Source organism: Diabrotica virgifera, chromosome 4 (genome assembly GCF_917563875.1).
Source record: "Diabrotica virgifera virgifera chromosome 4, PGI_DIABVI_V3a".
Taxonomy (NCBI): Eukaryota; Metazoa; Arthropoda; class Insecta; order Coleoptera; family Chrysomelidae; genus Diabrotica; species Diabrotica virgifera.
In genome coordinates, this window is record NC_065446.1 from 179,328,873 (window position 1) to 179,354,659 (window position 25,787).

At 31.5% G+C, this 25,787-nt stretch overlaps 1 protein-coding gene across 3 annotated transcripts in view; it reads right to left on the reverse strand.

Annotated features, from left to right (window-relative positions):
* LOC126883268 (transcriptional regulator ATRX-like) overlaps positions 1 to 25,787 on the reverse strand; it is a 442,769-nt gene that overhangs the window by 238,160 nt on the left and 178,822 nt on the right. For all 3 annotated transcript variants that reach the window (XM_050648594.1, XM_050648595.1, XM_050648593.1), the window contains 2 exons: positions 14,611 to 14,744; positions 3,694 to 3,867 (listed from right to left, as the gene is read on the reverse strand). In XM_050648594.1, coding sequence (XP_050504551.1) covers positions 3,694 to 3,867; positions 14,611 to 14,744 — 308 coding nt within the window. The remainder of the gene's footprint in view (positions 1 to 3,693; positions 3,868 to 14,610; positions 14,745 to 25,787) is intronic.

Genomic DNA, 25,787 nt, shown 5'->3' on the forward strand with positions numbered 1-25,787 from the left:
ACCATTGTAATAGTCTACTGATCTGACTTTTAAATATTATGTCAAAATCATTTTATTTCATCCAATTATCAGTAGTAATTGCACAATAGCTCTAAAATTCTATATTAATTTTAGAGATCGAGTGCCATTTGTTGCGATTATTTCATGAATAAAACTGTTAAAAACCAAAATTTTATTGTAATTTATTTATGTAAGTACAAATTAGTACAATTAAACACACAGTTGTTATAAATATTTTACGGTTAAAGTCATCACTTTTATAATTTTTAAAACATTAATTGTCATTAATGTCACTGAATGTATTTTTTCATAGCAACGAAGGGCATCTGACGTAATATACTTGACGACGGGAAATTATCAAAAATTATCAATTTAATTTAGATTTCTGTAGCTTTCTATTGGTCAGAATCTCATATGAATGAAATAATTGCGTTAATTTCATTAAAACATGAATACAATAAGATACATTTGAAATAAATTAGTCAATAATATCTAGATATTAGTATATTGCATGTATTATAATATATTATAATGCCATATTACAAGGTATTTTACTTTCCCGCACGCCGTGCGGGAAAGTGCCACTTTCGGAAACAATATGCGTGCGTGAAAGTGGCTCTTTTAGAACGGCCGTAGAAAAATAACTACAGTCCGTCTAATTTACTTACCGTTGCAGTTCTACTGCTATACGTTATACTACTCTACGTTAGAGATCTACGTTGACATTGTTGCCCAATTACAAAAAATTCTTGAATTCATTTTAAATCAAATACATCACACAATTTTGGCGGAAGTGGATTATACAGCAAAACAAATTAATATTCAATGTAAATAAATAAAATTTTTAGAAATATAAAACAAGAATTAAGTTATAATCTTACGTTAAAGTACATAATAAAAACAGTAAATATAATGAAACAAATACTTATAGTAAAGAATATAAACAAATATATAGTGTCATCAAAAACGCTTTATAATGCATTTATACAAATTAAATGAAACATATTATTGTGTATTTCTTTGAGTCAAGATTAATAGAAATCTTTAAATATTATTTCTTAATAAAATATGTCTAGTGGCTGTAATACCAGTACCAGTGTACTCGACAAAGTGATTCTAAAAAAGAACACACCTACCGCCTAAATATTTCGTGTTGGTATTACGTGACGTCACGGGATATGACGCGGATGACGTGCAACGGTAAGTAAATTAGATGGAGTATATTTCAGCATGGAATTGGAATTCGAAAGGACACCGCACACATCTTATGGAAAATATAATGTCACTCAAATTCAATAAAATTTATACGAATAGATTCGTTTTAAATTAACGGTAAATTCTTATCATTGCGCCAACTCTTAATTATTATTGATTACGGCGCAAATTGCAATTAAAGTTTATTGAAATCACATTTTTGGAGTCCATAAACGTGTCAGTTATAATCACTATTGCTCTGGGTGCTATTCAAAACAGCTTAAACCCCGCTGGGCCTAAGCGGATTAGTGAAAATATTATAATAAGATGCTTAATAGCCCGAGAAGATTTATGAAGTACCGATAATTTGGGTATTTTTCAATATTTTTTCTCTCTCTAATTTATGTACCTACCCATTTAATTTCAGATTGATTTATATCAATTTCTGCTCTTATTATTGAAAATTAAGAGTTGGCGCAATGATAAGAATTGACCGTTAATTTGAAACGAATCTATTCATATAAATTTTATTGAATTTGAGTGACATTAGGTTTGTTCTAACAAACAGTAAAACTAGTCAGAAACCGTCAGCAAACAGTTGGTCAGTGAGAGAACATAATACAGTCACCAGTGCTATCCTCTCTACTCGCGCTGGTCCCTTATTCGCTGATGGTTTCAAACCATTTGAAACTGATGCTAGAACAAACCTATTATATTTTCCATAAGATGTGTGCGGTGTCCTTTGTTAAAATTTCAGGAAAACTTTTAGAGAACTATTCGGCAGCAAATATTTCTTGGGGATTTTTGTCCGGGATTTTTTGTGGGGATATTTTGTCCAAAAAAATTTGTGGGGATTATTTGTCCGGGATTTTTTGTCCGGGGATTATTTGTGCTAGCTTGTGCAGAAGAAGGTATCAATGGTCACTGACACAAGGGCGGATCCAGAATCGATTTTCGAGTGGGGCCATGAACTTATTTTTAACAAGCTGAAAATGCGAGGATTATCATAAGGAAAACTTTGTTTATTTGCGTATTTTAATTCATAATATGGAAAATTGCTATTATAAAAAGTTGTTTAGAATTAAAAATTATGTTTTAATGTGCAATTATATCATTCTAATTTAAATATTTTGAACTATAAAGGTATTTTACTCTTCATCGAAATTCATATTTTTTATATACCTCGTATAAAATTAATAAAATTTGATATATGATGGTTGCATCATAAATCTTAGACCATGAAGAACTTTTTATGAAGAATAACTTTTCTTCGTCAAATTAAAAATAAAAGAGTTATATGTAAATGAAAATGTTGTTGGTATCCAAAATTTGAGAAAAAATTTCAAATATTTTTTTCCACTAGAAGGATGCACATATCAGACCATAATTTTTGATTCCAAACAACATTTCATATGGTCGGTTCGCTAAACTCAGACACAACTGGCTAGTGATTTTAGTCAGTAGTTTTGCCAATTTGGCAAAAAAAATAATTACTAAATACATAGTTCATAATTACTAAATAATTAGTAATTTTGCCAATTTTGTCAAAAAACTAAAAAATTACCTACTAAAATCACTAGCCAGTTGTGTCTGAGTTTAGCGAACCGACTATAATAACAATTTTCATTTCATAACAAATCAACAGTCAATGATTTATCAATAAAGGGGAGGCCGTATAGTCGTATAAAACTTTTTAAAGTTTTTAATAACTTATTGTTTTCAAAATATACTCAAATTGTATTTTTGAACATCTTATTTATTTTATATTATAATAATTATATTCACTATCAAATGTCATTGATATTTTATTAATACTTCATTAAAAATTTAGTTTGACATTCACGAAGTGTCAAACTCAAATGTCAAACTCAAATAACCTATGCTTTGCTTGACAAATTCAGATTAAAAAAAAACTAGCCTACTTACTAGCAACGATTTCAGCTGACGGTTAGGGTGCCGGCAGAAAATAAAATGATTGTGACGTCATATTTTAGACTTTGAGGTCGATTATCTCAAAGACGGTTAGAGATATCGAAATTCCGTTTTCAGATTTGGATTCAGAAGACACAACTACATAAGAAACCATCGATAAATCTGCTCTAAGTATTGCAAGGGCGGCAACGCAATAACACACAGATAATTTATAAACGAAAAGCTTTCGTTGAAAATTAGGGTTAAAATGGTGAGTTTTAAGGCATTTTCACACAGTTTTGAGTGCCATAAAGACATTCAAAACTTATCGTTATTAAGTGCACTGAGAACTCTCGATAAAACAGCTCGTACATTCAAGGGTGCGATATTGGTCGTAAAAGCTATAAATAGTTGGAATACAACTTATAAAAAGTAACGAAAGTAAGTTCAAAAAAATTAAACACAACAAAGCAAAGAAATACTGTTATGTTTACATAATTTTTGGTATTAGGTATCACCAATTTTCTAAAATCATGCTCATTAAAATTAACTTTAATTAAAGTATTTTAACATTATTGGTCTACTTACTATTGCACATCACTGTCCGAATCAGAGTCTGAATCTGAAACTGGTATGTTTTGTTTTATAGGACTTATTTGGTTTTTATTAAGTTTTTCGTCTAATCTGGCGACAGCATTGTCGCTATCCGAATCTGTATTAAGATGATCTGAGGAAATTCCGAAATCAGTGTCGTCTTCATATCTAAAATTGACAAGTAACATGGTTTTATTAATAACGAATATGTAATTGGAAAATTTAATAAATACCGGTCAAAAATATTTCATAATTTTGTTAGTACATTCTTTAACGGTATTTGCTGTAAATTTTAAAGAACAATTTGCTGTAAATTTAACATGTCAAAGAAAAAAAGTGATATGGTGCCGATGTGTGCTTTTGTCCTGGGGGTGACTTTCACCCCATCTCGGGGGTGAAAAAATATATGTCCAAGATAAGTCCCGAAATGGATAAACTGACTAATTTTAAGCAACTTTTGTTCTATAGAGTTTTTTCACCAAATAAATACTTTTCGAGTTATTTGCAACTGAATATGTTCATTTTTCAACAAAATAACCACGTTTTTAGACGGTTTTTTGCAAATAACTCAAAACGTAAGTCTTGTCGAAGAAAATATTCTTAGCAAAACTATAGCCTATAAAAAAGTGAAAAAAGGTGTATGTATTAGGTGTCTATATCTAGCAAAAGCAGAGTTACAGCTAATGAAAAATAGGTTCATATTCGAAAAATTCCAAATAGATTAATTTAATGTGAAATATCCAAATAATGAAGCATTCTTGGAGAAAACACATTATTACAACTTTTTTAAAGTGTTTAAAAAAAACTTTATTTCTTTTTTTCTAAAAAAAATTTTAGCATCAAATGTAAGCAAGTTACGCTCAAAATAAAGTTGATCCCTTTTGTTTTGGCAAAAAAAAATCAGGAAGATCACCCCCCCCCCCCAATTAGCAACTTAAATGAAATAAATCGTTATCGCTTCATAAGTTACTTTACTTATGTTGTGTTTATATGATCTGCAAGTTTCATCGATTCAAAGTTCTTATTTTTGAAAAAATTTGGTTTTAAAGTAAAATTTTTAAAAATTTTAATTTTGAAAAAAAATGCTTTTTTTCAAAATAACTTATTGGAGATTAAAACAATGGACAATGGATTTAAACAATGGTTTAAACAATGTCGGACAAAAAAAATTGTTAGAGATACCAAAAATCTTAAACAATAAAAAAAGTCGGCTTTACTTTTCTGAATATTTAGTATTTTTTTGTTTTTCTGTAAGACAAAAATTGGTTAAGATTCGGTGTTTCTACATTTGCATACACCCGTGATAAGTAACTCGTTCAAGCCCTTTTAACTACAGCTCCTTCAAAAATAAGGACTTTGAACCGATGAAACTTACAGATCATATGATCAATACATACGCGAGTAAAAAGCTTGTGAAGTGGTAACAATTAAGTTCATTTGAAATGCTAATTAGGGGGTGATTTTCCCGATTTCTTACCAAAAAAAAAGAGACCAACTTTATTTTGAGCGTAACTTGTTTACTTTTGATGCTAAAAATTTTTTTTAAAAACAAAAATAACCATTTTTTAAATACTTTAAAAAAGTTAAAATGAGTTTTCCCCAAAAGAGTGCTTCGTTTTTTGGTTATGGCACGTTAAAATATTCGATTTGGAATTTGACGAATATGAACCTATTTTTCATTAGCTATAACTCTGCTTCTACTAAGTATAGTGACCTAATATATATGTTACGGTTGATGTGATAAATCCGGTCTGTATTAATAATTACCGATAAATATTAATAGTAACCGTAGCAGCTGGTCAATGTGATTAATAATGCCTTTATAATTAGATTTACCGGTTATTAATATTAATACTTTCCTAAGAATCCTGGTCAATGTAATAAAAACGCATTTTGGGCTTCACTATTGTTGAAATTTCATAATAAAGTTAAACATTTAAACAGAATTTACCAATAAAAAACTCAACTAGACACCTTATAAATAAAAACACACTCATGCACACGAACTAAAGGCTCTTGTGGCACTTAGAATTACAAAGAAAGCTTCATTTTTGCGTTTGCAGCGTTTTTAATTGCATTGGCTACTACAATAATTGCAGTGGCAGAATCCTTGACTGCCTAAATTCGAATCTTTACGAACGCATTCACTGAGACTTATCTCAGTATCAGGCGCTTCATTGAATAAAATAAGTCTTTCCTTGCAGGTGGTAAGTTCATTTCTTGCATGAAGTTGTTTTAAAATGCCATGCTTATTGCCTAGCTTGTATAGCTTTTCTTCTATAACAGAAATAATAATGGCAATAATGTTTCGGCTATCGGCCTTAGTTCTATCAACTTTTGGAATTCGCACTCTAACACTTTGACCTACTTTTTCAACATTAAATCTATGATTAGAATGCTTTAACATTCTGTCAGATTCTTTTACAAGTGACCGTTTAACAAGATCCCGAGTTTCCTGAATTTTATTTTGAAATTTTGTCAATACGAGCCTTTTCCCATATCAGTTGGCCCAATGTAGATTTAAAAGAAAATCCAATTTTATAGAACAAAAACAAAAGTCCAGCATACCTAAACTTTTGAAAGTTTTAATTCATCGATAATTTTTGGATTACCAGAAGTATACAAAATATGTTTTAAATTAATAAGAACGATTAAATAAACAGAATAATAACAAATTAAAAAATAACTCAAAAAATATCTAATTTTAACAAAACAAATGTGGAAGTTTACAACTAAGTGACATCTTTTTTATTTTTAATTCAAAATTCTTCGGGGCGGGCATAGTTTTTATAAAGTTCTGACAACACTCTGATGTAAATGAATCCCATATTTTTGCAAGTTTTGCTTCAATTCTTTAACGGATCAAGCAGGATCTTTCCTCGAAGTTTTTTTTATTTCGCGTAAAAAAGAGGCGCAAAAGTTTTTCTCGGGGACAAGTCGGGACTGTTAGAAACGTATTCCAGAAGTAGTATACCGTGGTCACCAATCCAGTTTAAACTCTTTTTTGTTAAGCTGAAAAGCTTTACTTTTCCTGCGTATAACTTGACTCCTACTGTATCCAACTCGACTCCAACACAAACTTCAAATCTGGATTCATCACTCCATTGTATTGTATCCCTTAGTGAATTTGTCCAACCTCAATGCTCTTTTGACCATTTTAACTTATTTTTTTTGTGTTGTAATGTTTAAGACTGGATTTTCGTTAGTCTGAGATAAAATTAAAATTTTCACAAGGATTCCTATTGATTTTTTTAACTTTATCAATCACTTTGTAAGTAGAAAATCTTAATTTGTGGATTTCTCAGTGACATGTCGATCTAGAAACGTGTGTTCCAACCAGTTTACTCCAAAAACTACTTAAATCTAGATAAGTTGCACGTCGGTTTTTCACTATAATGCGTCTTAATCCCCTTCTATCTGCTTCGCTTATTTTACTTTTTCCTACGTTTGTAGGTTTTGTGATGACAAAACATAACGTTTTGCATCTCCTAACTATATTTCTTACACTATACTGTGTCAATTGAAACATATTCGCGATTTTCGAATTGATTTTCGAGAATTAAAAATCTATTGATGATTGAACAAATGTTCTCATCCATAATTTTACCTTCACTCATTCCCATCGATGACTTTATCCCGACAAATAGTGCGGCAGATTCGTTCAAATATTATACGAATTGTACATTTAATGATACAAGCATATAATTTGGTCCACATATACTGCACATATAAAGGTTCAAATTTAGATATGAGGCCATCTCAGATTTTGCCTTTTACAAAAATGGCGGTCATTCAAAATGGGCGACTATATACATATGTGACTAATAGCACGATATCTTTTGAATGAAACGTCCGATTTCAACCAAATTTGGTACATAGGTTCTTTTTGTGATTTATAAGATCAAGAATCGGTTTACCAGAAGTTGTGTTTTTCTTGGTTTTATATGTAAAACAATTTTATATTATGTAAATAATTTATTTTCAATTTTTTCACCCTGTATATATTAATTTTTCAAAATGGTAATACCACCATTGAAAAGAGCGTAAGAATATGTTTTAGGAAATATACAGCGTGTCTACTTGAGTTGGAAACATATGGGAAACTTTTTTATTATTAATTTTACGAAAAAAAGTTATTCTTTATAAAAAGTTCTGCATGCCCCAAAACCCAAGATTCAATTATCAGATATCAAATTTTCTCAATATTATACGAGGTATGTCAAAAAATATGAATTTCGGCTAAGGGTAAAGTACCTTTATTTCTCTCAATATCGAAAATTCTTATTATGAAAAGTTGTTTGGAAATAAAAACCAAGCTCAAATATGTAATTACATGCTTCTAATTGGAAAAAAATATTTTCCAAATTTTTCTCAAAAATTATTGATACTAACTTCGTTTTTATTCATTACACATACGATAACTCTTTTATTATTACTTTTACGAAAAAAAGGTATTCTTTATAAAAATCTCTGTATGTCCTAAGACCGAAGATTCAACCAACAGATATGACATTTTATTAATTTTATACGAGTTATGTCAAAAAATATGAATTTCACTCAAGAGTAAAGTACCTTTATTTTTCACAATATTGAAAACGGTTATTAAAAAAGTTGTTTAGAATTAAAAATTATGTGTCAATATGCAATTACATCCTTCTAATTGAAATACTGTGAAATATAAAGGTGCTATAATATTGAGCGAATTTCATATTTTTTGACACACCTCGTATAAAATTAATAAAAGTTGATATATCATGGTTGTGTCTTAGATTTTAGACCATGCAAAGTTTTTTATGAAGAATAACTTTTTTTCGTAAAATGAATAATAAACGAGTTATGATATTTGTAATAATTAAAAACGATGTTGGGTATCCATAAATTCGAGAAAAATATATTTTTTTTCAATAAGAAGCATGTAATTGCATATTTCATCTTAGTTTTTAATTCCAAACAACTTTTTATCATAAGAATTTTCGATATTGAGAGAAATAAAGGTACTTTACCCTTAGCCGAAATTCATATTTTTTGACATACCTCGTATAATATTGAGAAAATTTGATATCTGATAATTGAATCTTAGGTTTTGGGGCATGCAGAACTTTTTATAAAGAATAACTTTTTTTCGTAAAATTAATAATAAAAAAGTTTCCCATATGTTTCCAACTCAAGTAGACACGCTGTATATATTGAACTTTTTAGTTGTGTTAATTACCATTTAATAAATGCATAACGTATCTTCACATGTACCCATGTGTGGCAGATCAGTGCAAATATTATACGAATTATTGTGAATTTAATAGTAGAAGCATATAATTTGGACCACATATAATACACAGACAAAAGTTCAAATTTAGATATGAGGCCATCTCAGATTTTGGTTTTACAAAAATGGCGAGCATTCAAAATGGCGGCTATACATATGTGACTAATAGCACGAAAACTTTTGAACGAAAAGTCCGATTTCAGCCAAATTTGGGATCCAGGTTCTTTTTTTTATGAATAAGATCGAGGTCTTGAACCGGAAGAATCGGTTTACCAGAAGTTGTGTTTTCACTGTTTTTTTATGTAAAAATATGTTATTTTTTTTTTCAATTCTTTCACCCTGTATATATTAATTTTTCAAAAGGTAATACCCCCATTGAAAAGAGTGTAAAAATATTTTTTAGGAAAGATTTTGAACTTTTTAGTTATGTTAATTACCATTTAATAAATGCATAACGTATCTTCACATGTACCTATGTGCGGCAGATTCATTTTGAATGCCCGCCATTTTTGTAAAAAACAAAATCTGAGATGGCCTCATATCTAAATTTGAATCTTTGTATGTGCAGTGTGTGTGGTCCAAATTATATGATTTTACCATTAAATGCACAATAATTCTTATATTATTTGCACGAATCTGCCGTACATGGGCGAATAGGTACATGTGAAGATACGTTATGCATTTATTAATTGGTAATTAACATAACTAAAGAGTTCCAAATATTTTCTAAAAATTTTTTTACGCTCTTTTCAAAGCCGGTATTAACTTTTTGAAAAATTAATATATACGGGGTGAAAGAATTGGTAAAAAAACAACATGTTTTTACATCAAAATCAGTAAAAAACAACTTTTGGTAAATCGATTCTTCCGGTTCAGGACCTTGGTCTTACACATCAAAAAAAGAACCTATATACCAAATTTGGTTGAAATCGGACATTTAGTTCAAAAGTTATCGTGCTATTAATCACGTATGTATAGTCGCCATTTTGAATGCCCGCCATTTTTGTAGAAGGTAAAATCTGAGATGGCCTTATATCTAAATTTGAACCTTGATATTTGTAGTATATGTGGTCCAAATTATATGCTTCTACCATTAAATGCACAATAATTCTTATAATATTTGCACGAATCTGCCACACATAGGTACATGTGAAGATACGTTATGCATTTATTAAATGGTAATTAACATAACTAAAAAGTTCAAAATATTTCCTACAAAATATTTTTATGCTCTTGTCAATTGCGGTATTACCTTTTTGAAAAATAAATATATACAGAGGAAAAAAATTGAAAAAAAAAACATATTTTTACATAAGCAACCAGTAAAAACACAACTTCTGGTAAAGTGATTCTTCTGGTTCACCACATCCATCTTATAAATCAAAAAGAGAACCTATATACCAAATTTGGTTGAAATCGGGCTTTTCGTTCAAAAGTTATGGTACTATTAAACACATATGTATAGCCGCCATTTTGAATGCCCGCCATTTTTGTAAAAGGCAAAATCTGAAATGGCCTCATATCTAAAAGCAAACCTTTATATGTGTAGTATATGTTGTGCAAATTATCTGCTTGTATCATTAAATGTGCAATTGTTTCACATATCGGCCGCACTAAAACGGCAATAGGCTTTATAATATCACAAAATCTATTTGACATTAATTGTAACGTTTTCAATAAATATTAGTAAAAAATGCAATAATAATTAATATGGGAACTTATAAAAATATGTTGATTATCACTTGTTTATGGTAATCGTCATAAACTGCAAATTCCAAAGGTGGGCCAACTGAAATGGGAAGGGGCTCGTAATTGTAGTGCCATCTTTTTCGTCTCTCTCATTTTCTTTAACGCCAATACTGGCATTGTCTTCCTCATTGACAGCAATTATCGCAAACGCATTATGTTCGATTGGGCTGTTAGTGTTACCTGTATCTTCAATATTCGCTAACTGTGTATCCTCGGTTGTACTGTTAAGTTTTCACCACGAAGCTTTGCTCCATCATCAGAATGATCTGCTATTATCGCTTCTAAATCTTCTTCTTATTTCGGATATAGTACCAGGAGGTAAGATTGTTTTTAATCCTATTTTAGCCTTATGTATTTAATACGTTAAATAGTGTATTACACAGTGGCCGCTTCCGACTATAGATGGATGGTATGCGCTATGCGCCGTATTTAGCTCTGGGATGTCGCAGTGACTAATAAAAATAAACCTCCCTACACTCCGCAATCTTCCACGCACTTAACGCTATTGAAATTTATCACATTTACAGTTTTAATCCGGCATTTATTAATAATTACCGGTCGATGTGATTAATTCTGGCATATTTATTACTTTTACCTAGCTATTCGGTTTGTATTAATAGTAACCGGTAATTATTAATAATTTCCAATTAATCATACTTACCGTAACATATACACCATGTTTTTCATTTTTTTACGTGCTATATTTTTGATAAGAATTTTTTTTCGACCAAATACTTACTTTTTGAGTTATTTACGAAAAACGGTCTGAAAACGTGGTTATTTTGTAGAAAAATTAACATATTCACTCGCAAATAACTCGAAGAGTATTAACTTGGTAAAAAACTTTATAGAACAAAAGTTGCTTAGAATTAGTCATTTTATCCATTTCCGGACTTATTTCGAACATATACTTTTCACCCCCAAAAGGGGGTGAAACTCATCCTTAGGGCAAAAGCAAACATCGGCACAGTATCATTTTTTTTCTTTGACTTGTTAGCTATGTGTATGACAAATTTCATGTCAATCCAAGCGGTTCTTTAAAATTTAGAGGTTTTGCAATATTTTACCTTTAAAGAACGTACTAGTAGTCTTTAAACGTAAATAACACATCTCCCTATCCGCTGGAAGGGTTGACATGGAGGGGATATGACATGTCGACAGTGTTTTCGTGGTGGCATAATTTGTAAGCCGTCCCCCACGGGCCATAAATTAATTTCTTTTTTTTTCACTATATTTATAATAATTGAGTAGTCCACTTGCAAACCACGCTATGTTAAAAAAATATATATTTTCGTTAATGGCGCCGATGTGTAGACATTATTGAAATGAACGTGTCATTATTATTATACTCCATCCAAACTGGTTATATTCTGAATAAGACGAGGTAGAAAACATAATACTCTTGCAAATGTCGCTATATTATTTAGAAATCCACTTTCAAAAATTGCTATGTGACTGTTAACTTGCAAACAGCGCTCTATGACATGTTGTTACCTCAGCAAACGTAGGTATCTTTTCGTATGCGCGCACGTGTTGTGTTCAGATTTGTTTATTTACTGTTTTCTGGGAAATAATATAATGCAGGGGTTCTCAATCTGTGGTACATGTACCACTGGTGGTACATTTCATTAGGTGCGGTGGTACACAAAACGCAAAACCACAGCCAAAATTCAGCATATTTGTAGTTAACAGATTATCTACCTCCATAGATACTTCAGTTAGGTGGTACCAAAAATAATTATAAGAATTTTGGTGGTACATGGCTCAAAAACATTGAAAACCACTGATATAATGGATTATCAAGAAAAAGAAATAAACCAAAAGGGGTAGTTCCCTGGGTTGGCTGTATACCTTATAGTTAAACAAACTGGAACATGAAGTAAAACCACTTCTATGTAAAAGGTATATTTACTAAAATTTTTAAAAATCCCAATGGATTGAATAAAATATGTTCATCAGAACGTTTTCGAACCTATCGGTCCATCATCAGTGAATTTGGTTCTGGGGCTATTTTTCAAGTATTCAAATTCACTGATGATGGACCGATAGGTTCAAAAACGTTCTGATGAACATATTTTATTCAATCCATTTTGATTTTTAAAATTTTTAGTAAATATACCTTTTACATAGAAGTGATTTTACTTCATGTTCCAGTTTGTTTAAAAAGAAATAACTTTGGCACCAGACAGGAAAGGGCGTAAAAGGATTATAGATAAGTCTACATGTAAAAGAGAACGTGAAAAATCGAAACGGTGAGCATTACTATTATATTTATAGATTTTTGTTATCAGAGCCGTGCGGTACATTCTTTTCAATATGATGCAAGTCTTCGAATTGCCGCCCCTTAAATATTATTGAAAGACTTTTATTTTTATTAAACTCCACAAAATGAACGATAACTTTTATTTTAAAAACAAAACATACTTTAAATTAAATGAATAAATATATATTAACACTACATTAAGTGGGTATGCGCAAAATTTGCTTGCAATGCTATTTAAATGCATTCATTTTTTTTTTCGAATCCTGAGAAAACTAATTAGTATTTTTGAAAAATTTAAATGCAGAATAAAAGATTACATTGTTACCGAGAGCGGAAAGTCCCTGAAAATCCCTATAATGTTTATTTGAATAAGTTACAAGGTGAAAAAATTAAAGGCACTCGTGGGAGTGCCGACAGAAGTGAAAACTTCTTATAGTATATAAATTACGAGCTCAATGCTTTTACCCCATCCTAAAAGAAGTGCTATACCTATATCATATACGCGATGCGTATGCCCTATGCTATTTATGTATACATACACATAATTTATATATGTACAAAATTTATTTCAGCGAAGTGATGACGCTCGCAAATTCAATACTTTTTCCCCATCCAAGAAGTGCACAACGTCCCTAAAGAAACTTTCAATTCAAAAATTTATTTCGTCGAAGCGATAACCGTCGCTAATTTACTACTTTTTCACAATCCAAAAAGTGCACAACGTCCCTCAAGAAGTTTTCACTTCAAATATTTATTTCGTCGAAGCGATGATGGTCGCTAATTTAATACTTTTTTACATAAAAAAAGTGCACAACGTCCCTAAATAAGTTTCACTTCAAATATTTATTTCTTCGAAGCGATTACGGCCCTAATTCAATACTTTTCCTCCATACAAAAAGGGCACAACGTACCTAAAGAAATTTTCACTTCAAAAATTTATTTCGTCGAAACGATGACGGTCGCTAATTTAATACTTTTTTCCCCATCCAAAAAGTGCACAACGACCCTCAAGAAGTTTTCACTTCAATACATATACGTACAAAATTTATTTCGCCGAAGAGATGACGGTCGCGAAATAAATCCTTTTTCCCTATCGAAAAATAGGTTTTACATTTATTTTAAATTTAAATACTTCTATACAATTTATGTATAGATACGCATAATATAGATACATACAAAATTTATTTCGTCGAAGAGATGACGGTCGCGAAATGAATCTTTTTTTCTCCATCCTAAAATAGGCTATACATTTATTTTAAATTTTAATACTTCTATACAATTTATATATACATACAAATAATATATAGCATAAGCGATGACGGTCGCGATGACGGTTCCTATCCAAAAATCGCACAACGTCCCTAAAGAAGTTTTCACTTAAAAAAAAGAAAATTGAGTGTACTCATGCAAAACTGTCTATGTTCAATTTTGAAATTTAAATAAAAAAACTATTATTGACACGTGTTTTTTTTATTTGACTCATACCGATTCTATATTAATCTCTTCAAAATTAGCACAAAGCAAAATATTTATTTTCTATTTGGATTAAGAGTTAAATGTATTTTTTACTTTACTCAAATTAATTGTTCATACACATAGCTGTGTTTGCAAGTGGACTACTCAATTCACACCTTACCTTTTGTGTTTTGATTTAATTTTATCTTTTTTATCTGCTTCAGAATCATTGGATTCGGAGGATGACAATTTTCCTCTTAACAGGGCATCGTTCCTCCACGCTTTCTTCGCTAATTCTTCCTTTGACAGTGGTTCCTTAAAAAAAATGCATATTTAAATTTAATTAATGTATGGCTATTCGTTCTGTGCGTGACCATGATACACGAAACGATGCCAACGTGAGTAGCGGCGAAATATGACAATTTTGGCGATTATTTGAAATGTCAGTGTCATTGTTTGTATAACAAATTTTATCAAAAATGGTAAATAAATCATGCGTATTTACCTAATTGTGCTACTAATAGCCAAAATAGTAAGTGTGGTTTTTATAGATCTCCAATAATTCCACATAAATTAGAGAAAATATTTAAACTAAGAGGAGTAAATTCAAAACACAGATTCACACCCAATAATGTCAAAAATCACCAGATTAATCTTCTTTTTTGGTTGACCATGTCGGCCTGTAATGGTAATTCAGTAATCAGTATCGGATAACTTATAAGACTAATAACAATAATACGTTGCTAAAGAGTTATAAAAACAAAAGTTTTCTTATATAAATACATACTAAAAATTTAAAAATTTAAGGAATAACACAGAAAACACAAAAAATCGCCGATATAACTTAATTAACCTATGAATATTAATTGTCAATCGTGTCAAAATTTCATAATTCCATGGAGTAAACTTGCCTGCGGTTGGACCAATTACAAACAAGCATTACAGCGCGGTAAATTTAAATTACTCCTCATAGTTTAAAAGCATGGATAGATTTTTCCTTTCTGATCCGTTTGGGGATGAAAAAATAAATTTTGATGAATTTTTAGAAACTCAGTTCTTAATACCACATCCATTTTATACATAAATTGTAAAAATATCGGTAAAAAACTAATTATCCTATTATGCTTAACTTCAAATTGTGGTCGCCAAAAATGTCAAGTGACGATGTTAGGTGTCGGGTCATTTGTAGAAAATAAACGATATGTGACCGAGGAGGGGAAGCATATAGCCCAATAAAATAAAATAAAATCAAAATGTAATTCCGTACAGATTGGAATAAATTTTTTATCAAAGTTTAGGTCCAAACAAAAGATATTTTCAAGAAAGTATATGACTCATATGAGGGGATCATTGTTTAAATAATTAAAAATGGGCAATTTTGCACAAAATTTACTTTTTTAACTGCTACGGTAATTCATGTTTTTCATAAGGTTTTTACATTTTTTTCTGCAAAACTGAAGAAACAATCTTTTATATAAGACTTACTAAATTAAATTTGACCCTTAATTTATTTAAATAATTAAATAAATTAAGGGTCAAATTAATTTATTAATTAATCAAATTAATTTATTAATTTGACCCTTAATTAATTAATTTATTTAAATAATTCAGTCATTAATAAACTTGCATAATGGCAGCGCAATATAAGTTCAAAATAGGAGTCTGGAATGACCTTCAACAACATATTGATGAAGTAAAGTCATATATAAATATTGAAAACCTTGACATGCTGCTTCTATCTGAAGCTCACTGTACAGAAAAACACCACTTCCGTATACCGAAATACAAAGTGTACACGACGAAACATCCGAGCGAGAAGGCACATGGAGGAACAGCAGTAATTATACGGGATAATATTCAACATTTCGAGAGAGAAAAATTTTCTAAAGAACACATACAAGCCACGAGCGTAACTATAACAAACGACTCCAGTCCACTAACCATATCTGCAATTTACTGCCCGCCCAAGCACAACAATAAACAAGAACAATACGAAGAATACTTCAAGACATTGGGCAATAAATTTCTAGCCGGCGGAGACTACAATGCCAAAAATTCCGTTTGGGGATCACGTATAACAACCACTAAAGGCCGAGAACTATTAAAGGCAATGAATGCAAATAACAATTAGACATCAATAGATTAGCATTAGACATCAATAAACTTCCAGACTTGTTAGACTTCGCAACTATCAAAGGCCTAGATATTAAAAAATGCAAGGATCTGATGACCTGTCCTCCGATCACTCCCCGATAATAATCACAGTACATTCAAAGATGTTAAAAAAAGAAATGCCCCCTACATTATATAATAAAAAACCAATTGGGATGAATACAGAAACAATTTAGATAACCTAATATCACTAAATATACCACTTAAAACAGAAAATGATATAGACGTCGCGACAGAAGACCTAACGACAAAAATTCAGCAAGCAGCATGGAACGCAACTCCAATAATATACCGAGAAGGAGAAGCAAACGAACTACCCCAATCAATTAAAGAGAAAATAAATATTAAGAGAAAACTGAGAAAACAATGGATGAAAAACAGAACCTAAGAAAATAGAAGAAAATATAACAGAGCTACCACAGAATTAAAACAGACATTATCGAACAGTAAAAATGAAAACATTAAGAATTATTTAGAATCTCTAACCCCAACGGAAGCCTCAGACTACGCACTATGGAGGGCTACAAAAAAGCTATTTCCTTGTGGCATTTTTATAATTAAGTATTTTCTATGGGAAATAAGCCACAATTTTACTAAAAAATGAATTTATTAACGTTTCGAAGCCCAAATCGGGTTTCGTTGTCAAAATACAAAATACTATTAAAATAAACAAAAATGTTGTTGCTAAGTAAAAAAAATTTTCTAATAATTTATTTAATCTGACTCATTTATATTGGCAATTCAGACGTATATTATACATTTTAAAGTAGAAGACTTTAAAATGATATCGCCAATATTTATGAGTTGCGTTCCTGGGACGACTTTACTAAAAGATAGTTCATTCGATTACATGAAATCAATCCCAACTCAAGAATATCCGTCGCAAAAAAATCATAGCATGTGATCTGTCTTTAAAAAGACAACCAAATGCAACGATGACAGTAAAATTCTCGCGTTAGAGATTCCATAGTAAATCACGAGGGAAAATCAGGAAAAAACCTCGTGATACTATCCCGACATCGTAAGTATTTGGTCTTACATTTAATTTACCTTCAAAAAACTGACTTTAATATGTTTGAATTATAAATAATATTAATAATACATAGATATACAATAAGTAATACTAAAATATAAAATTTGTACTAACTCGATATGTTATTGACTTACTAATCGTGGTATTTTCTTTCTATTGATTTCCTCTTTCAGTATGGGTAACCACATCCTACTGCATTCTACCGAGGAATTTGCGAATGAAATAATTATGCTAAATGAAACCAATTGTGTCGCAAATTCCTCGGTAAAATGCAGTAGGATGTGGTTACCCATACTGAAAGAGGAAGTCAATAGAAAGAAAATACCACGATTAGTAAGTCAATAACATATCGAGTTAGTACAAATTTTATATTTTAGTATTACTTATTGTATATCTATGTATTATTAATATTATTTATAATTCAAACATATTAAAGTCAGAATTTGGTATTAGTTTTTTGAAGGTAAATTAAATGTAAGACCAAATACTTACGATGTCGGGATAGTATCACGAGGTTTTTTCCTGGTTTTCCCTCGTGATTTACTATGGAATCTCTAACGCGAGAATTTTACTGTCATCGTTGCATTTGGTTGTCTTTTTAAAGACAGATCACATGCTATGATTTTTTTTCTACGGATATTCTTGAGTTGGGATTGATTTAATGTAATCGAATGAACTATCTTTTAGTAAAGTCGTCCCAGGAAAGCAACTCATAAATATTGGCGATATCATTTTAAAGTCTTCTACTTTAAAATGTATAATATACGTCTAAATTGCCAATATAAATGAGTCAGATTAAATAAATTATTAGAAGAATTTTTTTACTTAGCAACAACATTTTTGTTTATTTTAATAGTATTTTGTATTTTGACAACGAAACCCGATTTGGGCTTCGAAACATTTTTTAGTAAAATTGTGGCTTATTTCCCATAGAAAATACTTAGCTACAAAAAAGCTTAACCAATCTCAACAGTTTAATCCTCCAATTAGAAACGGAAATAAATGGGCAAGAAATGACAAAGAAAAATCAGAAGTCTTTACTGAACACTTAAAAAAAGTATTCCATCCATACGATCCAGAGCAGCATTCAGAAGATAAAGAAATAGCCGAAACACTTAATGCACCCTTCCAAATGGACCTGCCTATAAAAAAAATTCTAGTAAGTGAAACCAGAAATATTATAATGAATGAACTTGACATTAAAAAAGCACATATGATCTTATCACAGGAAAAGTGCTTCAGGAATCAACACCCAAATGCTTTAAACCAGGCAAAAAATTAGAAGATGTTACCTCTTATCGGCCTAGCTACCAACTATCTACAAAATTTTCGAGAAAATATACGTCAAAAAGCTGAAGTCGATAACAGAAATGATGCACTTAATTCCAGACTACCAATTTGGATTCCGAAATAAACATGGCACTATCGAACAAGTACATAGAATACTTAACAAGGTTAACGATGACTTCCAACAAAAACGTTATTTTTCTGCTGCATTTATTGATACGTCACAAGCATTCGATAAAGTTTGGCATATTGGACTCTTCTACAAAATTAATAAGCTACTTCTAACTCCCCACTTCCTGTCACTAAAATCATACCTAACCAATAGACACTTCCTTGTCAGACAAAACCAAGAATACTCTTCTCTGAACGCCATAAAATCAGGGGCACCACAGGGCAGTGTACTCGGACCTATCCTGTATTTGTTGTACACAAGTGATCTTCCTACTACACCGATGGTTACAATAGCCACATTTGCGGACGATACAGCTGCTCTCTCTTCACACGAAGACCCAAAGATGGCATCAAGACAACTTCAAATCTGCCTTAACAAGATACAAAAATGGCTGTCGAAATGGCGCATGAAAGCTAACGAACTAAAATTTACACATGTAACATTTACACTCCGTAAAGAAACTTGCCCACCAGTACAACTTAACAACCACAATTTACCTCAAGCCGAAGATGTAAAATACTTGGGAATTCACCTAGACAGAAGACTAACATGGCGAAAACATATTTTCACTAAACGCAAACAGTTAGGACTAAAGCTAAGCCGTCTATATTGGATTATCGGCAGAAACTCGAAGTTGTCTCTAGAAAACAAACTAATGGTCTACAAAGCCATTATAAAGCCTATTTGGACCTACAGTATCCAGCTCTGGGGAGCAGCTTCTAATAGCAACCTAAATATAATACAGAGGTTCCAAAACAAGACGATAAGGCTGATTCTTGATGCTCCATACTACGTACCCAACTACGTGATCCAACGAGACAGCAATTTCAACAGTGCAAGAAGTGATAAGTGAATATAGTGCAACATATATCGCGAAAGAGTGTCAGCTAAGCGGTTGTTTGAAGACTTACATGAACATGAAGAAAGAAGATTAAAAAATTAAAACCAAGAGACTTAATTAATAGGTTTAAGTAATTAGTAATATACATATTTTTTAAAAACAAAAGATGTAGATCTTTGAAACACACTCAGTGATCAAAAGATCCAAAGTTACTGGTTTGGACGACCACTCGTACGAAAACAAACAAATGAAATAGAGAATGCGGAAAAATCCCCTTACTTAATTATTAATTAAGTATATTAAATACTTAATTAAATACTTAATTATGGAAAAAACAATTAATATTTTTGTAATTATAACATATTGTAAATATTAGAGGTAATGCCACAAAGTTCGCAATAGCTACATTATAAAACAGGGTGCTTAATGGAGCATCCTGTACATGTCATAATCATTTATCAGCAAAGACGCTTATTGTCATTACTGATAGATTGCAGAATAAAGGAGTTAAAAAAAATTAAATAATTGTAAATCAAAATTGAAAAACAAAATTTCCAAAAAAATATTATTTGCATTATAAATAAGCACTATAAAACATTTTGTTTTGCAGAAAAAGTTGCGCTATGAAAAAAAAAATAGTTTGATAAAAATTAAGTAGTTTATGAGATATTTAATTTGTTTATAAAAAATTACCATTTTTTCAATTGCAAAACGCGGTTGTTGCCCATAAAATATACAAATTTTTAAGGTCTAATATTTTTTATTCTATGTATATTTTCGATAAATGTATTGAAAAATGAAAATTTCAATTAAACACACCTCAAAAATGGCGTTTGAAAATTGGTGTAGTTTGTTTAAAACTTGTTTTTTTAATAACATCACTGAGATTAAAAATTTTAAAATTATTGTTCGATATTCGTGTTTCTGGTAGTTTTTGACACACTTACAAAAGAAAAAATTTTCTAGATCCATTTTTTGCCGAGATAGCTTTTCCAAGTTTAAAAATTCATAATTTGCTTATTTATCAATATTAACCTTTTAAAGTGCGTGAGTCATTTTATCAACCCTACTAAGGACTCAACAATATCATTTATACATAGATTTAGAATATTTTAAAAAATAATAATTTTCGTAGCGACCTTAAATGAAAACTTTTTGCATGAAGAGTAGTGCTATAGTACTTTGCAATAACTTCGTTAATAATGGACCAATTTCCATGTTTTTTTTTTAGGTTAGGGTAGCATATAAAAATCATAACATCTAAGACACTTTTTACAATAAATATTCGTCAATTTGTTATAAACAATTTTTTTCAAAATTTTTTTTCTCTAGATGTGATAAATAAAAATTGACACCAAAGATTTTTTATAAAAAAAATAACAAAATAATACTGAGTTAGCAATAAAAATTTGTTAAAGACTTTTTTCTTTGTACAATATTAATAGCTATTTGTATAACAAGGGAGGAAAGTGCTACTTTTCCTCCCGAGAATGAAGTTTACTGCCCGACGCTTAGCGGAGGGCAGTAATCATTCAAGGGAGGAAAAGGCACTTTACTCCTTTATTATACATATGGTTTTTCTACCTTCCTCAAATAACAAGTAATTTTTTTCATTTTTACTTAATTTATTTATGTAACTAACCAACAAAATTTATTAGAACTAAAATTAACAAGTAGGTACAATATAACTGTCAAATATAAGTCAAATTATTAATGTAAACATTGTTAAATCAAATTAACAATTTACTGTTTTTTTATCGTTCTGTAAAATGCAGAGGTGTTTTATAAATAAACGTTAAAATGTCTAGATACTTACGTAATAGAAAATATATATTGTACAGGGCGTCAATAAGTTATATTTCATGAATCAAATACCATGACGTCACTTTTACTTTTCCTCCCTAGGAAGGAAAACTATTTTCCTCCCTAGGGAGGAAAAGTACAACTTTGCTCCCTTCAATTGGGTCCGGAAAAGGATACTTTCGGTAGAGGTAGGTGGAAAAATATATAAACTTAAGTGCATAGAAATCGGCTCACTTAAAAATTTGGTCATTTTTAATATCTAATATTTCCTAAACCTGTTATCCGATTTAAGTGATTTTTTGAACATGGTATACACTTATTCTTTAATAATACCACCGTAGTAATATTGTTGCTAAACAGGTAAATTTTCAAAGTTTGTTGCAAAGTTCGCATCACCCTGTGCCATATTCTAGCATTTATAAAATACTGAAATTAAAACTCAACTATAGACTCAGGTTTTCTTAACATTCTGTTTGTTGATTCATTCGTTTATGTTGGATAATAAAAAAGTTAGGTACTTTAACAACTAGACATGTTCTTCATCAATACACGGTGTTTCTAAATAAGTACGACAAACTTTCAGGGGTAATTCTGCATGAAAAAATAATGGCAGTTGGCTTTATAAACGTATGTCCGCAAATGTTTCGTTTCCGAGATACGGGATGTTGAAATTTTTCTTACAAACTGACGATTTATTTATTACTTTAAAACCAGTTGAGATATGCGAATGAAATTTGGTGAGTTTTATGAGATAGTTATTGCGGATTTTTTGACATAAAATTAAGAATTTTATATTCACCATTAGCGTGCATACGGGTAATATGATCGGTCATATTACACGTATGCGCGCTAATGGTGAATATTAAATTCTTAATTGTATGTCAAAAAGTGTGCAATAACTACGTCTTAAAACCCACCAAATTTCATTTGCATATCTCGACTGGTTTTAAAGCAATTAATAAATCGTCAGTTTGTAAGAAAAAATTCAACATCCCGTATCTCGTAAACGAAACATTTGCGGACATACGTTTATGATGCAAACGGTCATTATTTTTTCATGCAGAATTACCCCTTAAAGTTTGTCGCACTTATTTAGACACACCGTGTATTGATGAAGAACATGTCTAGTTGTTAAAGTACCTAACTTTTTTTATCCAACATAAACGAATGAATCAAAAAACACAATGTTAAGAAAACCTGAGGCTATAGTTGGGTTTTAATTTCAGTATTTTATAAATGCTAGAATATTCCACAGGGTGATGCGAACTTTGAGAAAAAACACAGTTTGATTGGTACACCCGGTATACAATGAAAATTTACCTATTTAGCAACAATATTATTACGGTGGTATTGTTAAAGAATCAGGCTATAAGATGTTCAAAAAATCACTTAAATCGGCCAAGAGGTATAGGAAATATTAGACATCAAAAATGAGCAAATTTTTAAGTGGGCCGATTTCTATGCACGTAAGTTTATGTATTTTACATTTAATTTTTTTAATCTTTATAACCGGTAACACTAAAAATTGTGTATATATTTGTTAATTTTTATTGACTTATATACATATATTTATATTGAGGCTGTCCTCCATTTTTTTTATATATTTTCTTTTGTATTCACATTAACTTCGCGAGTTTTTGCCAATAATTTGTACAAAAAAAAGTTTTTATGTTTCTTTAAGAAAATTTTACTATTTTGCTAAATTTTTAAAATAAAATTTGCTTTAATGTTTTTTTGTGGTTATCCTTGGTGTCAACTTTTATTTATCACAATATTAGAGAAATTTTTTTTTTAAATATTGTTTATAACAAATTAATGAATATTTCTTGCAAAATGGGTCATGCAGATGTTATTATTTTTATCTACTACCCCAAATTAAAAAAAAAATACATTGAAATTGGCCCATTATTAACGGAGATATCGCAAACTACTCCTATACGCAAAACGATTTCATGGTGCTATGAAAATCATTATTTTTCAAAACATTCTACAATTTTTATTATGTGTCTAAATGGTATTGTTAAGTAGTAGAGTTAATAAATGTACTCACGCACTTTTAATTGTTAATATTGATAAATACACAAATTATCAATTTTTAAACTGGGAAAAGCTATCTCAGCAAAAAATGGTTCTAGAATAGTTATTTTCCTAACTAGTGCGGAAAGTGATACTTTCACGCACGAGACTGCCGTTGACCCGAACGACGCGATAGCGGAGTTCGGGCAAGCAGTCGAGTGCGGGGAAGACACTTTGCGCATGAGTTAGGAACAATATTTTTTCTAGGGCCGTACGTTTGGAAAAAGCCACAAAAAATAGAGTTATATCAATTTTTATTTAGAAGTGAAAATACACAAATTAATTCTTTACACAAGGTTGTCAAAACCAAACTTTCAATATAATGGCGACGACAATATTGGTTTCCATGACGACGATTCAAAACCATTGTAATTGTCTATTGATCTGACTTTTAAATATTATGTAAAAATAATTTTATTTTATCGAATTATCGCCCTAATTTCATTAAAACATGAACACAATAAGATAAATTTGAAATAAATTAGTAAATAATATCTAAATATTAGTTTATTTTTTTTTTTTTTTTTTTTTTTTTTTTTTTTTTTCATATTTTTGGAGGTGGGTGGGAAATCTTCTTAAGATACCGGTCTTATGCCTGGTTATGTGGGATTCCCTCGCCGCCGCTGAGATGGCTGCACAGCTCACCACGTGTGGTACGCTGAGCCGCAATCCCCGCCGGGGCAAGAACCTACCCACTAAAAACCCTCCGTCCTCTCAACCAAAACATACTTGTGATCTGGGAATGCAGGCCGGGATCCGCTCTGGTGGGGGCATATCTGCGACACTGCATTCACCTCACGTCTCATTAAATATCTACAATGTTACATTTATATACATACACAGTTCGACTTAATTGCCACATATATACACACATATATACATATACACACATATACACATATATACACACGCATATCCTTTTTATGGACGTAGTTGTCTTCCTTCAGTCTCCTTAGATTGGAGCGTTTGTCTCACGAACGCATGGGTCCTTGCCCACGTACCTTCATCCTCACACATCCTCGCAATCATATCACTCACAGAGTCAAAACGAACACCATTCCTTCTCTCCAATTGTATTCTATCCACACTCCATCTTGCACACTCCAACAACGTATGTGACACTGTGTCGACCAAACCACAGTAAGGGCAGTTTTCTGTAGCCGCTTTCTTGAACCTGAAGAGATACGAACGGAAACAACCGTGACCGGTGAGCACCTGCGACAGGAAATAGTCCAAGCGCCGGTGCCCACATTCGAGCCACGTCTTCAGGTCCGGTATAAGTGATTTGGTCCACTGCGCCACATCCACAATTGCCTCCCATTCACTTTGCCACATCCGTATGGATATGGCTCTCTCCTCGCGTCTTACACTCTCGGTCGGACCGTTGTCCCTAGTACGATAAAATAAACGGGCCCTCTCGGAAGCCAAGATGTGAGAGGGTATGCAGCCGGTGATGGCCCACAATGCTGCCGCAGACACAGTTCTGTAGGCGCTTGCCACTCGTAAGAGACTTGCTCTGTCTGTGCGCGTCAAGAGCCTCCGGTAGGACGATATTTCTACCGCCTCACTCCAGACTGGGGCCGCGTAAAGAAGAACAGACTGTACCACACCGTGCAAAGCCCTCCTCCTTTCAGATTTGGGCCCGCCAATGTTGGGCATTATCCACCCCAACGCGGCCGCTCTCTGCGTGGCCTTGCGCGTCACCACTCGCAGGTGCTCGCCCCAGCTCCCATTCGTGTGGAGAGTCACTCCCAGATACTTAACACACTTTTTCGGGATGATCTCTGCTCCGCCGCACTCAAATATCACGTTCTCGCGTTTCCGTGGTCCCTTGAGGATCACGGCCTCGGTCTTCTCCCCAGCGAGTTTCAGACCGCGCTGACTCATCCAATCTTCCGCGAGATCACATGCACGCTGTGCTTTGTACAGAAGTTCATCAGTATCCCGCGCTACCACCAATAACGCAAGATCATC